General features: G+C 38.2%; 2 protein-coding genes across 2 annotated transcripts; both read right to left on the reverse strand.

Annotated features, from left to right (window-relative positions):
* Nucleotides 1-4,514: 4,514 nt before the first annotated feature.
* On the reverse strand, nt 4,515-6,638 carry LOC131795364 (tetratricopeptide repeat protein 28-like). The gene is made up of 2 exons (XM_059112941.2): nt 5,128-6,638; nt 4,515-4,596 (listed from the first exon to the last, which is right to left on the reverse strand). The coding sequence occupies exons 1-2, from the start codon at nt 6,636-6,638 to the stop codon at nt 4,545-4,547; spliced, it is 1,563 nt and encodes a 520-aa protein (XP_058968924.2). The 3' UTR covers nt 4,515-4,544.
* Nucleotides 6,639-6,676: 38 nt separating this feature from the next.
* LOC136280692 (tetratricopeptide repeat protein 28-like) lies at nt 6,677-9,152 on the reverse strand. Its single transcript, XM_066166343.1, has 2 exons — nt 6,800-9,152; nt 6,677-6,696 (listed from the first exon to the last, which is right to left on the reverse strand). Exons 1-2 carry the CDS (start codon nt 9,150-9,152, stop codon nt 6,677-6,679), a joined length of 2,373 nt encoding a protein of 790 aa, XP_066022440.1.
* Nucleotides 9,153-17,573: the final 8,421 nt, after the last annotated feature.

Genomic DNA, 17,573 nt, shown 5'->3' on the forward strand with positions numbered 1-17,573 from the left:
GGAGACTTGAAAATGAGATTATGGATGTTAAAGGCCTCGAGATAAGTGGATCAGTTTAGTTTGAAGACTATGATAAAGTCAAGGCAAATTTTTAGCAACAAAGCAGGAAAAGATTGTTTCTTAATTTTTTTGTTTTTTGTTTTTTTTTTGAGAGCTTACCTTTAAAAGAAACCTGTCATGTATAATATTCCAATCGTATGACTAATAAAACCAACAGTTAGAAACTGAAATAGAACTCACCTTTCTCTGAAAAACAAAGATAAATGCAAATACTAAGAAAGACGTAAATACTTGATAGGTGAAAAACAGAATGAAAAACGAAAGGAAGACCAACGTTGGATAGGTATGAATGGTACGAATTTGACCCACGGCAAAATTTGGCAACACGGCAGAAGTACTGATTGTAATGCGCAAGACATGTCTTTTCATTGGGATATGAAAAAAAAATTTAATTATGGATGGAATTCATTCAGACCGATGTCGTTCTAAAGCAATTCATGATGATTCCTGAATATCATTGCTTTACAAATGTTATATACCTATGTTCCGTTACAGTTTGCTAAATCTCTTGGAAGAGGTTATTATTCCTGTGTTGCTATCTTGTATGGATTTCCTTCTAAATCTTTTGCAGATTAACAAGATAAGAAAGAATTAAATTGTTGGCTCGGCTGTCCAATGAATATGTGATGTTAAGCTTAAATTGACTTCGTAAAGTTACTGTTGGATACACTGTAGCTTAGAAGTCAAGCATCGGAGTACGAAATCCGAATTCGAAGGTTTGGATTCGAAACCTCTCAGAGAACTCAAATATTTCATCTGTCTCAGCCTCATGTATCATTTCTTTTTCTTTTTTATTCCTTTTTCATTTCATTTTAAATGGTGATTATTTTTTTTTCTAAAACAGGGAGAATATATTGCTCCTGAGAAGATCCAGAATGTATATTTACGAAGTCCCTTTGTTGCGCAGGCCTTTGTTATTGGAAACAGCTTTAAGGTTTGTTCATAATATTTTTAAGCATTGAAGCTAAATAGCAGCTTGAATTAACACATTCTTTGTTTCCAGTCCTTCTTAGTTGCCATTGTTGTACCAGATGCTGAAGTGATAGAAGCCTGGGCCAAAAAAAAAAAATGAAGTGGAGGGAGACGTGAAACAGCTTTGTCAAGATGAGGTTAGTAAATTTACAGAAGGGGTGAGGGATTAAAGGTGAGGGGTTCCGAGGGGCGGGGGCTGAGATCTAAGGTGTAAATGAGAAAGGCCCGTAATATTGAACCAACCACAGGTTAACATGGTCGTAGCCAGTTGAATGGGGTCATTGATTTTCTCTAGATATCTTTAATTTATCGCTTATTTATGTATTTCCGCTTTTCTTTTTCGTTTGTTTGGTTTTTTTTTGCAGTTTTCTGGTCGCGCCCGATTACTCCTTACGACTTTCATATACAACATGACTGAATGAGAACATCCCACATTACTCTCTCCCCTCAACTTAAAGCAAGATTACCGCATACTATATTATTATGCTTCAAGTTCTTGACAAAATAAAACAATACCGAAAACAATACAGTATGCCCTTGGGACTATGGCTTTGTTTTCAAATAGTATGTAGTGATACGGAAATCTTTCCCAATTAAGGTAGCTTGCGAAAAAAATTTCCCTGAGCCTCTGTTTTACATTAAACTCGAGCTCGAACTCGCGGAATTATTCAGACTCACTTATTTAATTTCAGTTTATCACTATTAGGAATAAAAGACGATCAATGTCTATTTCTCAAAAAGAGAACTCTGCAGTATTTATCAAACTTTTAAGCAGTTAAATAGCTGCTATTTAACCAAAAACGACGAGATTCGAAGAAAAATAAACATGTTCTCAATATTTTGTTTTTTTACGATGATCCTACAACGTATCTTTCACATCTATCTACAAATAAACGATACGAAAATCGTAAATACACAACTGAAAAATAAAATGAGGCCACCTGGGAACCAAAACCCTATAAAATTTTGACTTGTACATGCTTCTAAAGATCCCGTCCTATTTACAGTCACTTTTCTATATAAGCTGTATTTATTTTCCCTTTTCTGCAGGAGGGGTGGGACAAAGCGGGTCATCGCAGGCGAGAAAGATGAGCCTTGTCCGTTCTGGTAGCAAAACAGAACTACCAATTGATATACCAATTCCTCTGACGAAGGGCTAACGCTCGAAACGTCAGCTTTTTACACCTTAACAGTTTCTTTAGAAACCTATAACTTTTACCACTTGATATTGTTAATTTATCGTACAGTATTTGCCGTTTGTTTCCTCAGCTGACCGATGATTACTGTTAAACCGATTGCACAGCGGCTGCCTCCTTCAAGCTGTTCATTGACATCACAACAGGTATATATGTAAAGCTCTTTGCATGTTTCTTGGCAAACAAATAACACGCGGGCTGACTAACTGGCTCACTAACTAACGGGCTACTTGTCTGACGGGCTGAAAGGCAGGCTGATTGAACAAGTGAGGGATTGACTGATGACTGACTGAATGACTGATAGGCTTACTGACTGACCGAATGCCGGACTGACTGACTGATTGACTGACCGACTGACTGACCGATTGGCAGACTGAATGAGTGACTGATTGACTGACCCAATGACTGACACACTAGATGGACTTACGAAATGAGGCAGGCGGCTTCACTGACTTTAGTGAGTCACTGACTGTACTGGTTCGACGGAGCCACTTCCGTAATACCTTTTTGTTTGATTTACCCAATGACTAGCCTCTCAATCGTGATTAATTAATTGGTTGATTGACCTGACTGGCGTACAAGGTGACTGACTTATTGACGGCCTGACTGAAAACTCTCTAACGAACAATGATCGAGCGGATCAACGGTTGACCAATGACCACTCGACTCATCAGTAGTTATGTACTTAATTGCACTTGTCTTCTTTCTGCAGCCGGACAGGTTGGCCCTCCAGTTCCTTGCAACATTATTAAGCTTGTCGATGTGGAAGAGAAAGAATACTACGCTAAAAATGGTCAGGGAGAGGTATGATGGACTGACATATAGCAATACTTGGCTTTTTAAGATCACCTCATTTAAGAAAAACAAATTGTTTATTGCAACAAAATCCATTTGTATCAAACTCAACTAAAATGAAATATTATCATTTGGATTTTACTCTTTCAGATTTGTCTAAAAGGTCCCAACGTCTTTAAAGGCTACGTTCACGACCCTAAGAAAACTGCTGAAACTATTGACGAGGATGACTGAATCCATATTGGTGACATTGGTTTATTTATTGGCGGTTTTTTTCTGTTAAAATTGTCCAAACAACATTGACAAAAAGAACACATAATATCTGTGTCTGAGTCTAATTCATATAAATTGAAAGGGTCTTTTTTGCTTTCTATTAAACGGTGTTTTTTCGTTGTCGTTTTATTTAACAAAATTGAAAAATCATTTACTCAGTGTCGCATCTCAACCTATGCATCCAAAAAACTAACTCTTGCATGCATAGCATGCCTATGTTTATTGTTTTTCTTTTTGACATCAGTACATCCTGCATAGTGTTTCTTCTCTTCTTCTAATTGACTTTAACTTCAATGATTCACGCAACAAATGTTCCTTTTCTTTCCAATCTGACGTTCCCACCAATATCTAGTCTACTGCTTCCTCTCTTTACTTTTGATTGTGGCAAATGTATTGCGCACTGTTTTGTCTATTCTCTGTTTGGTTGATTGTTTGTATCTTGCACATAGTTCGTTCTCTTCTCTAATTAAATTTTGCGTTAGAATCTTCTACAATACTTTCCTCCTCTATTTTAATTTCCAAGTCAATATCTACTTCGCTGTTTTTTTCAATTTGTATTTGTTTCTTACGTTAGAATCTATCCATGAACTTTTTTTCTGAATTCTGGCTGATTGTTCCGTTAATTTCCTACCAACTGTTTGCACTCATCTGTTTGACTATAGCGTTAGTATCTTACGCAATATTTCAAGCTAATTTTACCTTAAGAATTTGGATATCGTTTCTTTTCTCTTTCATGTTTGTTGCTGATTTTTAAGTAAATTTCAATCTGTCTGTTCCCTTCTCCGTTTATCTTTTAGATTATGATATAGTAACGCCTACTTTTCTCTTCCGTTTGTTTGTTATGTAATTATCCCCTATATCTGCGACCGATTTTCATCACTCTTTGATGATCACGTTTGCATGCTACAAGAGAATCGAAAACCAGATCATGGTGATGTAAACCAAGGATCAATTTTGAGTTTTGACGCAACTGTACCAACATTCTATCATTTTTAAGTTCAGCTTATTTCCTGCGTTCATGCCAATGTTAATTTTAGTTCTCTAATGATATAATTCATTGATCTAACGGCTAAATTGCAGGTTTCTTTGTCGCACACTTTCGATTCAGCCTTGTTTAAAAAAGCATGCCAAAACGACTTCTTGACTTTCAAACAAATTAAAAATGTCTGTATAATGTAATACCAGTGTCCATTTAAAGACGATAAATGTCAGATAAAAGGAAGAAGAATCTTTGTGTAGGATCAGTCGTCACTCTGCTTCAATCTTTGCTTCATTTTTGTCCTCCTTGAGTTCTTCTTTCCTGAAAACAAACATTCTACATTTGTCACTATTTTAACTGAAAAGCAAACGGATCAAGTTCATTTGAAAGAAATTACTTTTTCTTCAATGTCATGGACTATGATTTTCGAACTTATCCAAATTATTGTCGAATATACCATGATTGATGCGAAAGTGACTTCAAAATTATGGTTTAATTGGTTATTGTTGTTGATTTTTTACAAAATAAAGTTGAATTTTTTAAAGTCAGCTTAAATTTCTCAGGTTACTCTCATCGTCATAGCGTCTAGCATCGTATCAACCTTGAGCAGTTATTTCTGAATGTCTTCCATGCAAAAGGAACTCCTTTTCAAGGCCACTTGAGGAAGCGATTCATCAAATTCTTCTGGCTCTGAGCCTAAATAAAATCGTCTTTTTTTCTTGACATTTTAGAGATGAAGTACGAAGACAAAAACAAACAAACAAACAGAAATTGACTATAATAAGTTGAACTGAAAAAGTTAAGTGTGCTAATCGGTTATTATAGAAAATTGCTCATCACAATCACACTTACCCTTTTTTCGTAAAATTAAATGTCACGTTTTCCCCCACCAGTACAAACGGAGCCCATTGGGAAGGTTTGGGGAAACCATTGCTTCTCAACCATTGAACGGCCTGGTGAAGAGACTCACTGGCACTTACTCCACGCACAAGGTGTTTGTAGAAATGATTCATGAGCTGCTCCGTTGCTTCGTCTTCTATAGCCCACGATGCTACCAACACCGAACGTGCACCGGATGCTAAGAATGCACGAGCGATTCCAAGGACTCCTTCCTTTTTAACCAATCCCCGCCCACTGTGACAACAGCTGAGTACTACCAGTTTAGCTTGCACTTGAACTCCTTGAATTTCGGACAAAGTCAGGAGGTAGTCTTCCTCTTCAGGAGTATTGTTAGTAGTACGTTGAGGAGAGAGGGCAATCTCTCCTCTTTCGGAATTTCCATGTGCGGCAAGATGTATTAGACTTACCGAAGGTATCGCTTGAAGTACTGCCTGCTTTGTTGCGCGACTTCCTAACAAAGGCTGAACGCCCAGCAGTCTACCAACCATCTCTGCTTCCTTTCTTGCACAGAACAATGGTGTAATGTCAGTGAGACGTCCTTTGTAAAGCACTTCGCCAACCGTAGGATCACCCACAACCAGTGCACCGCTTATACTGTGATAGTCCGCTGGACATTCTTGAATGATTCGGAGAGTCGTCAGTGAAGGGACGATACGGATTCTGTACTTCTCTGATAAATACTTTCCGGCAGATTCATCACGCAAGACAGCAAATGGGACTCGGTACGAAAAACGATCTGGCACAATGATGATTTCGGGCTCTGTAAGTAAGTCTGCCACGGGTGCGACGATCCATTTGTAGCACAATTTATGAATTCTTTCAGTATCTTTGGTTTGTTCACCTGGCAAATTTGCTCTGCTCTCCTTATGAAGAGATGTCGTCACGTTGTCATCCAAAGATCGATCTTCGCAGTTCGCTGTGGGTAAAACGCCAAAGCCAGCGGCGCTCTTTTTGAAAATTCCTTCCACATCGCAAACTTGCTCGTCAATAAGAGTGTCTAGTTCCACTTTGTCAGTTTTGCGAAAGCAAGTGTCTCCATTTGCTTTCAATACCCAGAGAAGAAGATGCCGCTCTCTATACGAAATGTAGAGGAAAACACAGTCACTTTCTCTCCTCACGATGTTTTCAATCCCGAACCATGATTGTGGATCAGCTGAGATGTGGCTTTCCACGGAGTACTTGTCTGCCATTAATTCTGCGAGGACTCTTGCTCGTGCCAGTTCCTCAACATAGAGAGCTTCTCGAAATTTATTAATATTGCCAAGCAAGTCAGTGAGTAAATGGTAGGAAAAAGTACCGTGTACCTCCAACAGAGAGATTTCAAATTCACTGTTTCCTTTCAGAAAAGTTCTGATTTGCTCGTATTTTGCAATACATCGAAGAAGGTATTTCTTCGCCTCCACGATCTCTGACTGCGATATCTTAAACAATGTAATAAAGAGAAGGCTTTTAAGCTCAAGCATCTTGTGTCCAATTTGGCTGCTTATGGAATAAGCTTTCTCTAAACAATCTTCTGCCTTGCTACATTCACCAAGCGATAGGTATATTGCGCCAAGTCTCCTGTAAATTTGTGCTTCGACACCTCTCTGGCCACATTTTCTGCTGATGGTAAGCGCCTTCTCACAATGTTCTATTGCTTTTTGATTGTCATTCACAGAAACAAAAACAGCAGCCAAAACTGCTGTAGCGTTGGCTTCTAGTATTCTGTCACCACTTGCTATACTGATGCTGACTGCCTTGTCCAAATATTCTTTAGCTTGCCGATTTTTTCGAAGCTGAAGATGAACATTTCCAAGACTCAAGTATCCTCTTCCTTTTCTCCCTCCGATTTCTGTCGCGATGGCAAGTGCTATGTCGTAATATTCTTTAGCCTTCTGATATTCGCCAAGGGAACAAAACACATTTCCGAGTTCCTGGTAACTTGATATTTCCACTTCTCTGTCGCTAATTTCTATTGCGATGGCAAGTGCTTTCTCGTCATATTCTTTAGCCTTCTGAAATTCGCTAAGTGTATGAAACAAAGTTCCGAGGCTCAGGTAACTTGATCCTTCTCCTTTTTTGTCGCCAATTTCTATCGCGATGGCAAGTGCTTTCTCCGTGTATGCTTTAGCCTTCTGATATTCGTCGAGTTCACCTAACACATGTCCGAAGTTCCCGTATGCTGTTCCTTCTCCTCTTCTGTTGCCAATTTCTATCGCGATGGCAAGTGCTTTCTTGTAATATTCTTTAGCCTTCTGATTTTCGCCAAGGGTACTAAACACTTTTCCAAGGTTCCCGTTAACTTTTCCTTCTCCTTGTCGGTCACCAATTTCTATCATAATGGCAAGTGCTTTCTCATAATATTCTTTAGCCTTCTGATATTCGCCGAGGGCATTTGACACACTTCCGAGGTTCCCATATCCTGTTCCTTCTTCTTTTCTGAGGCCAATTTCTATCGCGATGGCAAGTGCTTTCGTATGGTATTCTTTAGCCTTCTGATATTCGCCGAGGTGAAGAAGCACACACCCGAGGTTCCCGTATGCTATCCCTTCTGATTTTCTGTCGCCAATTTCTATCGCGATGGCAAGTGCTTTCTCGTGACATTCTTTAGCCTTCTGATATTTGCCAAGGGAAGAGAACACAATTCCGAGGTTCCCGTATGCTGTTCCTTCTCCTTTTCTGTCGCCAATTTCTATTGCGATGGCAAGTGCTTTCTCGTGATATTCTTTAGCCTTCTGATATTTGCCAAGGGAAGAGAACACACTTCCGAGGTCCCCATATCTTGTTCCTTCTTCTTGTCTGTGGCCAATTTCTATCGCAACGGCAATTGCTTTCTTTAGGTATTCTTTAGCATTCTTATATTTGTGAAGGAAACCAAACACAGTTCCGAGGTTCCCGTTAATTGTTCCTTCTCCTCTCCTATCGCCAATTTCTATCTTGATGGCAAGTGCTTTCTCGAAATATTCTTTAGCCTTCTGATATTCGCCGAGTTCAAGAAGCATACATCCGAGGTTCCCGTATGTTGCTCCTTCTGCTTGTCTGTCGCCAATTTCTATCGCAATGGCAAGTGCTTTCTTGTGACACTCTTTAGCCGTCTGATATTTGCCAAGAGAATAAAAGGCAGTTCCGAGGTTCCCGTTACTTGTTCCTTCTACTTGTCTGTCGCCAATTTCTGTCGCGATGGCAAGTGCTTTCTCGTGATATTCTTTAGCCTTCTGATATTTGCCAAGGGAATAGAACACCTTTCCAAGGTTTCCGTTACTTGTCACTTCTGCTAGTCTGTCGCCAATTTCTATTGCGATGGCGAGTGCTTTCTTGTGGCATTCTTTAGCCGTCTGATATTTGCCAAGGCAATGAAACACATTTCCGAGGTTCCTGTTAATTATTCCTTCTTCTCTCCTATGGCCAGTTTCTACCAAGATGGCAAGTGCTTTCCCGTAATATTCTTTAGCCCTCTGATGTTTGCCAAGGAAGTGGAACACAGTTCCGATATTCCCGTTTATTGCTCCTACTTCTTGTCTGTCGCCAATTTCTATCGCGATGATGAGGGCTTTTTCGAAGTATTCTTTTGCCTTATGCATTTCACTGAGGCTTATACATACAGTTCCAAGTCTTCCATGCGCCATTACTTCTTCTCTTTTGTGACCAATCGTTTGCATGATGATGAGTGCGCTATTGAAAAGTTGCTTTGCCTCTGCAAAGCGGCGCTGTGCTTCATATTTGTCTCCCAGCTGAATGGTTAGTCTTCCAGCGTGGTGCAACGTGTAAAGAAGTGTCTTGGCATATCTTTCCGCATTTGTGTTACCAGAGATGGCGTAATATGCATTGGATATTACATCAGAGATATCAAGGTGACTACCACAGTCAAGGTTTTGAAGTAGAATTGCACATTCATTACATAACTCAGTCGCTTGTGGGCCACGATCAGTGTTGAGAAGAAATATGACGACATTTAAACCAAACTGGACTGATTTTAAGATTTCTGCAGCGTCACTCATCACGAGTCTTTCCTGTTTGTTGTCGTGACAAAGAATTAACAAAAAAGAAAATTTTAAAAAAGTTGAAATAAAAACTGATTATTGTGGAGTCCTTGAGCTTTTTTAGGGGAATTGGTTTTCTATCTTTTTACCGCGAATGTCTGAGGGCAACATTTTCTTTGCATTCTTTAATTCAAACCAATCCCATGTGAATCAGTTGGGTTGAATTCAAATAATCGTGGAGCATATTTGGTTATAGCTATTAAAAAGTTTCTACCAATTAAAAGCAGTTAATTTACAAATCGTGTTATGTTTGCATGAAACGTTCTTTTTAACTAATTTCATGCCACACTGATCGCAATTCCCTGCTAGAAAACAACTTCCACCGAGATTGTTAAAATTAGCAGGAAAAGTCGGCAAACGTTTGAATTCAACTCAACGAATATACATCAACATGATATCCTCTGGAACTTCTATTGATCATACGATGATAGGACGAGATAGCATGGGACGATTTACATGGGCGCCTTCCACGCGTCGCGAGCGTCTCGCGCGTTTTTTGGACAGATCGCCCAGCTGCCTTGCATCTGAAAAAGGACAGAACTTTCAATAACGCTTGTAGCTAAGAGAGTAGGTTTTCTTTGACTTGAAATAATTGAAATTGAAATAATGGCATTTATGATTTTCGTACGTTTCAGTTTTAAGAAATATTCTAATTTTTTCTCGAAGAAAATCATTTCTGTCATTTCAATCAGGAGAGACGATTGAGAACGCAAGCTGTTACTTATTTTGTTGGGAACGGAAAGCGGCGGTACAAATTTATTCGGTTAATAAAAGGAGGCTCTTATTTCCTACTCATCTTAAACAAGCGCTTTTTCACCAACATGCACGCTCTTGTCCTTGGGTTTCTCTTACTTGAATCGTTTTGGTAATTAATTTTAAAGACTATTACAGTCGAACGTAACCTTTAATTGCATTTTATATTTCTGTACTTCATTGAAGTGTCCTATGAAAGCTGTCAAACTGTCTTTTAAGGGTGCCCAAGGGTGCCAGAGGGTTTACACGTGACGCGTGATTAAGGCCAAAATTAATGTGTGACGCGCGAATTTTACAGAAAGGCGAGTGTGATTCGTGAGTGGGGCGTGATTGGCCTCCTGAAATATAGGTGACGCGTGAATTTTTCTAAAATTCTTGAAGTAAATCATTCTTAACGCACTTTCTAATATTTTTAAAGTAAAATTATTAAAATAAAGCTCTCTCGGACCAAACGGAGATTTTATGATAAGAAGAATATCTGCTCATGTGATGAACATTTTCACAAAAATAAATTTCAATTTCGAATGGCTCTATCTTGCCGATTTTTCTATTGCGAACACCAACAACGGTTTTCATCTTTCTTAATCTTAACATTCATTTTGCCGAAATAACTGACCCCGCGCTTGACGCAATACGAACATTTAACATTTGTAAACTTCTTATGACGTTTTTTTTTTTTGTGCAAAGATTAGGCATGCCTATTGGATTAGATTTACACTGCCGTTTTGATAGTTATCCAAAAGTTGGATAGTTGTGAATGATACGAATCTAACTCAACACGGTAGAAGTACCGATTTTAACGCGCAAGAGACTTGTTCTTCTTAGGATATGAAAAAACTTTAAATATAGATGGAATTTTTTCAGACCGGTATCCTTCTTAAGCAATTCATGATGTGCAAAAAATTAAATATCGAACTTACCACGACTCTTTGAACCCTTTATTGCTTTGTAAAGTAAAGGAAGTGTGTCTTGTTCAGTATTTTGATTGAATGACTGAGGAAGCCCAGAGTAAGAAACTGAAATGACACTTTCCCTGCAAAACAGAAATGAATGACAATGACTTCTTGTGAAAAAAGTAACCGCATAACCGGTAGAACAAAACCTAAAACACTAATACGTCGCTTTCCAATTTTCCCGTAATTGCATTAAAAACATTGCATCTTCGTTCTTTTTACATAAACTTCCCAATCATACATCGTGTGGCTGCTTTTACTCTTTCAGTCCCAGACTCGGACACTTGATAATTGTTAAATGTACAATTTCTCCCTACAGAATCAATATATTCTTCAGCCAACAGTTTTAGAGAATAAAGAAACTTGTCAGCTTGACAGTGTTAGACTGACGTAACACTTCATTCTCTAAAAATATTTACAGTGATATTTGTTACATTTAGAAAGGAGACTTTAAAATGAGATTATGGATGTTAAAGGCCTCGAGATGAGTGAATCATTTTAGTTTGAAGACTATGATAAGGTCAAGTCAGCAAATTTTTAGCAACAAAGCGGGAAAAGATTGTTTCTAAATTTTTTTTTTTAAAACTAACCTTTGAAAAAAGAGGCCTGTCTTGTTCAATATTCAAGTCGTATGACTAATAACAACAACAATGAGAAACTGAAATAGAACTTTCTCTGAAAAACAAAGATAAATGCAAATAGCTCATGTAAGAAAGACGTAAACACTTGGTAGGTGAAAAACTAGTGAGAACAACGGGGAACAACGGACACCAAAAGTAAATATTAAGTTCGATTTGTTAAACGCAAGATTAGGAACCTCAAAATCAATCGCTCTCCATCTTTCCCATAAATCAAGCGCACAAAACAAACGATCAAATAAAAATAGAATTGCCTGCCTTGAATTTATTTGAAATGTAGCAATACTGTGCGCTTTGAATATACTCTGCGTTACCACCGACACTGAAAAACCTACTTAGGACGGCCAAGGAAACAACACTAGACATGCCAAGCCAAATGGAGACTTTATGAGTAGAAGAATCTCCGCTCATGTGATGAACATTTTCACAAAAACAAATTTCAATTTCGAATGGCTCTATCTTGCCAATTTTTTACATTGCGAACACCAACATCATCCTCCTTAATCTGTACATTTGGTCGCCGAAAATAATTGACCCCGCGCCTGACGCAATGCAAACATTTAGCATTTGTGAACTTTTCAGGACGCTTTTTGTGCACAGGTTAGGCATGCCTTTTGGATTAGATTTACACTGACGTTTTGATTGTTATCCAAGCGTTGGATAGTTGTGAATGATAGGAATTTGACTCAACACGGCGGAAGAACTGATTTTAATGCTCAAGAGATTTCCTCTCCTTGGGATATGAAAAAAACCTTAAAAAATTGACCGATGTCCTTCTAAAGCAATTCACGATGTGTCAGTATATGAATCAACACAGTAATGGTCTATGTGAGAGCAGCCTAAAATATGCATTGTAAAATTGATGAGATGTCGCATTAGCACACCGGCATGTTAACAATTAAATATCGTACTTACCACGACTCTTTGAAACCTTTGTTGCTTTGTAAAGTAAAGAATCAGCAGCGTATTTTTATTTAAAGCTTATAGGCGTGTCAATCTCGAGCCCAGGGTCATTTTGCCCCCTTGTAAGCGGTATGGTCGCCAAATAATGACTCAGACTCGGACACTTAAGAATTGTCCAATATGCAATTTCTCCCTACAGTATCAATATATTCTTTAGCCAACAGTTTTGGAGAATAAAGAAACTTATCAGCTAGACGGTGTTAAATTGACGCAACACTTCATTCTCTAAAAATATTTACAGTGACATTAGTTACATTTAGAAAGGAGACTTGATAATTAGATCATGGAGGTTAAAGGCCTTGTGATGAGTTGATCATTATATTTTGAAGATTATGATCAAGTGAAGGCAAGTTTTTAGCAACAAGTCTGTGCCAAAAATCTATTTCGAGTTTTGTAGTATTGTAAGGCGAGAAAAGATTGTTTCTAAATTTATTTTTCTTAAAACTAACCTTTTAAAAAAGAAGCCTGTCTTGTTTAATATTCCAATAGTATGACTAATAAAACCAACAGTAAGAAACTGAAATAGAACTCGGCTTTCTCTGAAAAACAACGATGAAGGCAAACAGCTATGGAAAGAAAGACGTAAACACTTGATAGGTGAAAAAAAGAATAATAAACCAAATAGGGAACAACGGACACCAAAAGCAAAGTTTAAGTTCGATTGGTAAACAGCAAGTTTAGGATCCTCAAATTTATTTTTCTTAAACCTAACCGTATTAAAAAGAAGCCTGTCTTGTTTAATATTCCAATAGTATGACTAATAAAACCAACAGTAAGAAACTGAAATAGAACTCGGCTTTCTCTGAAAACAACGATGAAGGCAAACAGCTAGGGTAAGAAAGACGTAAACATTTGATAGGTGAAAAAAAGAATAATAAACCAAATAGGGAACAACAGACACCAAAAGCAAAGTTTAAGTTCGATTGGTAAACAGTAAGTTTAGGATCCTCAAATTTATTTTTCTTAAAACTAACCGTTTAAAAAAGAAGCCTGTCTTGTTTAATATTCCAATAGTATGACTAATAAAACCAACAGTAAGAAACTGAAATAGAACTCGGCTTTCTCTGAAAAACAACGATGAAGGCAAACAGCTAGGGTAAGAAAGACGTAAACATTTGATAGGTGAAAAAAAGAATAATAAACCAAATAGGGAACAACGGACACCAAAAGCAAAGTTTAAGTTCGATTGGTAAACAGTAAGTTTAGGATCCTCAAATTTATTTTTCTTAAAACTAACCGTTTAAAAAAAAGCCTGTCTTGTTTAATATTCCAATAGTATGACTAATAAAACCAACAGTAAGAAACTGAAATAGAACTCGGCTTTCTCTGAAAAACAACGATGAAGGCAAACAGTTATGGAAAGAAAGACGTAAACATTGATAGGTGAAAAAAAGAATAATAAACCAAATAGGGAACAACGGACACCAAAAGCAAAGTTTAAGTTCGATTGGTAAACAGCAAGTTTAGGAACCTCAACATCAATTGCTCTCCATCTTCCCCATGAATTAAGTGCACAAATTAAACTCATCAAATAAAATATATTTGCCCGCCATAAATTAATTTGAAATATAGTAAAACTGTGCGATTTGAATATACTCTGCATTACCACCAACATTGAAAAACCTTAAGCTACTTAGGACGACCAAGGAAACAACATTAAACATGCCGAGCCAAACAGCGATTTTTTGAGGAGAATATCTGCTCGTGTGATGAAAATTTTCTCCAAAAAAATTTCAATTTCGAATGGTTCTATCTTACCAATTTTTTACATTCTCTCTTAATCTGAACATTTGTTTTACCGAAATAATTGATTGCGCGCTTGACGCAACACGAACATTTAACATTTGTAAACTTCTCAGGACGTTTTTTCTTGTGCACCAATTAAGCATGCCTATTGGAATAGATTTACACTGGCGTTTTGATAGTTATCCAAGCATTGGATAGGTATGAGTGGTTTGAGTTTGACTCACGGCAAAATTTGGCAACACGGCAGAAGTACTGATTTTAATTCGCAAGGCATTTGTTCTCCTTGAGATATGAAAAAACTTTAAAACATGGATGGAATTCATTGAGGACCGATGTCCTTTTATAGCAGTTCATGATGTGTCAGTATATGAATCAAAACAGTAATGGTCTATGTGAGAGCAAATTGATGACATGTCGCATTAGCACACTAGCACGTTAACAATTAAATATCGTGTTTACCACGACTCTTTGAACTCTTTGTTGCTTTGTAAAGTGAAGGATCAGTGGCATATGTCTATTTGAAGGTAAAAAATGCGTGGCAAATCTCATCTTACCCTTGGTGCGCCAATGTAGAGAATGCGTTGTCATGTCGAGGGGAGGTTTGTCTAGGATCTGGCACTAATTATCAGTACCAGACACCGGACAAACCTGTCGCTGGCTCGTGTTCCTGAAGGCCTCGTATGTTCGCGCGGGCGAAGAAAACGCTCGGGACCAAACGCTGATAATGGGGGCCTGATCGCAGGCTAGAAAAATCTTCGCAAACTTTTTTCGCTCTCTTCATCCAATGGAGAGAAGGGAAGCGCGTTGCGTGAGGGAGCCCAAAACACAGCTGCATGTGTGGCAACGATGCAGGTTATTTTTGCTTACAATTATTCAGAAACTTGTGGCAATAGACCACAGAACATCTGTGCCTGAGTTTATTTCATATAAGTTGGAAAGGTTTTTTTCTCTCTCCCATTTAACGATATATTCGTTGGAATCTTTTGAAACTTAATTCTATTTTCTCTATAAAAAGGTAAGGTACCAGTTAGCTCGTTACCCACCCATCCGAAGAAGATACCTCTTGCATGCGTGGCATGCCCATGTTTTTATCAAAGCTAAAAGCGCAACTGCCCTCTTTTGCAGAATGGAACTTTGAAAATCCCTTGATAGAAAGAAAAACATTTGTAGCTTTCCGAGGTAAGAATACTATATTTCGTTCTCTGAATATCATTGGTTTACAAATGTTATATATCAATATTCCGTTACATTTTGCTAAATCTCTTGGAAGCGGTTATAAAATTTAGAATTCCCGAAGGTTATTATCTCTTGTGTTGTTACCTTGTATGGATTTCCTTCTAAATCTTCTGAAGTTTAACTGAACAAGTTAAGAAAGAATGAAATTGTTAGCTCGGCTGTCCACCGAGGAAATAGGTTAACGTTAAGCAAAATTGACTCTTAAAGTCGCTGTTGGATACTATGTAGCTTAGAAGTGAAGCATGAAAATCCGACCTCGAAGGTTTGGATTCAAAGCCTCTCAGAGAACTAAGATATTTTTTCTGTCTCACCTCATGTATCATTTCTTTTTATTTTTTTATTCTTTTTTTATTTCACTTTAAATGGTGATTAGTTTTTTTCCTAAAACAGGGAGAGTATATTGCTCCAGAGAAGATCCAGAATGTATATTTACGCAGTCCCTTTGTGCGGCAGGCCTTTTTCATTGGAAACAGCTTTAAGGTTTGTTGATAATATTTTAAAACATTGAAGCTAAATAGCAGGCTTGAATAAACACATCCTTCGTTTTCCAGTCCTTTTTAGTTGCCCTTATTGTACCAGATGCTGAAGTGATAGAAGCCTGGGCCCAAAAAAACATGGAGTCGAGGGACCCGTGAGAAGGCTTTGTCAACATGAGGTGAGGGGTCCCGAGGGTCGGGGGCTGTGATCTAAGGTGTAAATGAGAGAGGCCCGTAATATTATCCCCAAGGCCTCCCGTGCAAGCTGAAGTTGAACTAACCACAGGTTGAGATGGTTGTAGCCAAGTCGAATGTGGTCAAACGCCAACAATTTTCTTCGTCGGGGATTTTGTCTAGATATCTTTGATTTATTGCTTATTTATTTATTTATGGATTTCTGCTATTCTTTTTGTTTGTTTGGCTGAAGGATGATTTAATTTTTCACTTTTTTAGAACTTCCCCATTAATGTTCAAAGGCAATCAAATCATAAAAAGCTGGAAACCTTTTTTTTCGGAAATAGATTTAACGGAGCACATAATTTTGACTTTCCTTCTCAGATTATCAATAAAGTTATATTCGACGACATCTTGGCCAAGGGAAGAGAAGGAGATCTTAAGTCATTGGAAGAGGTTAAGGGTGTACGTCATACAGTTATTTACTCATAGGTGACAATATCGGATAGATATGAAAAATGTTAATTGCAATGAGAAGAGTCCAGTTTGAATTTTTTCCTACACGAGGCAGTTTAACTTAAGGAACTTTTTCCTTAACTTTCCCTTTACGCGATAAACAGAAGGAGTCTCGACGGCAACCAACAAACTTAATTGTACCAAATGAAAAAGTCTCTATATTTCGAGAACATGGACGAAAAAAAAATTCGTATTTGCTAAAAATGAAAACGAAAGCAATCACTATATATCACAATAACATCCTGTGTTTCAAAGGTCAAGAGAATCTCTCTTCATCCCGAGAGGTTTAGCATTGAAAACGGACTTCTCACACCAACCTTCAAGGCCAAGCGTTTCGAGGATACTCAAAGGGGACTTTCAAAAGGGGGGGTGGGACAAAATCGGGGACCGGCTCCATTTACGAGGAGGTGGGGGAGGACTGGAAATTAACACACGGCAGACCACAAGGGGCATTTGGGGAACAAAAAAAACAACCCATCATGAAGCGACCCACACCCTTAGCTTTCTTGAAAGCAATGGGGGGAACAAACGTTAGGAACTTGAGGGGGGACAAAAGCCAAAAGGGCAAATAGTCTATTAGGAACACGATACAAGGACTTTATATCCACTAAAAAAAGAAAAAGCGATGAAAGAATATTTATAATTGTTAAAAGTAATTTCGCATAACACCCCCCCCCCCCCACCGCTCCGCTTCGCTCTTTTTTAAATATTTTAGGTATTCCAGCCCGCGTTAGAAGTGTCCGCGAAAATGCGAGTAATACGCGTGCATGAGAGCAGACACACAAGGAGAAAGCTCCATTAGGCTCGTGCGTCCGTGATATTTCGCTCGCACGTTTTAAACGCGCCCGATTAACCTTATGCCCTGCATGTTCAACATAACTGAATGAGAACATCCCACATTGTGCTCTCCCTGCAACTTTGGGC

The sequence above is a fragment of the Pocillopora verrucosa genome, chromosome 5 (assembly GCF_036669915.1).
Source record: "Pocillopora verrucosa isolate sample1 chromosome 5, ASM3666991v2, whole genome shotgun sequence".
Taxonomy (NCBI): Eukaryota; Metazoa; Cnidaria; class Anthozoa; order Scleractinia; family Pocilloporidae; genus Pocillopora; species Pocillopora verrucosa.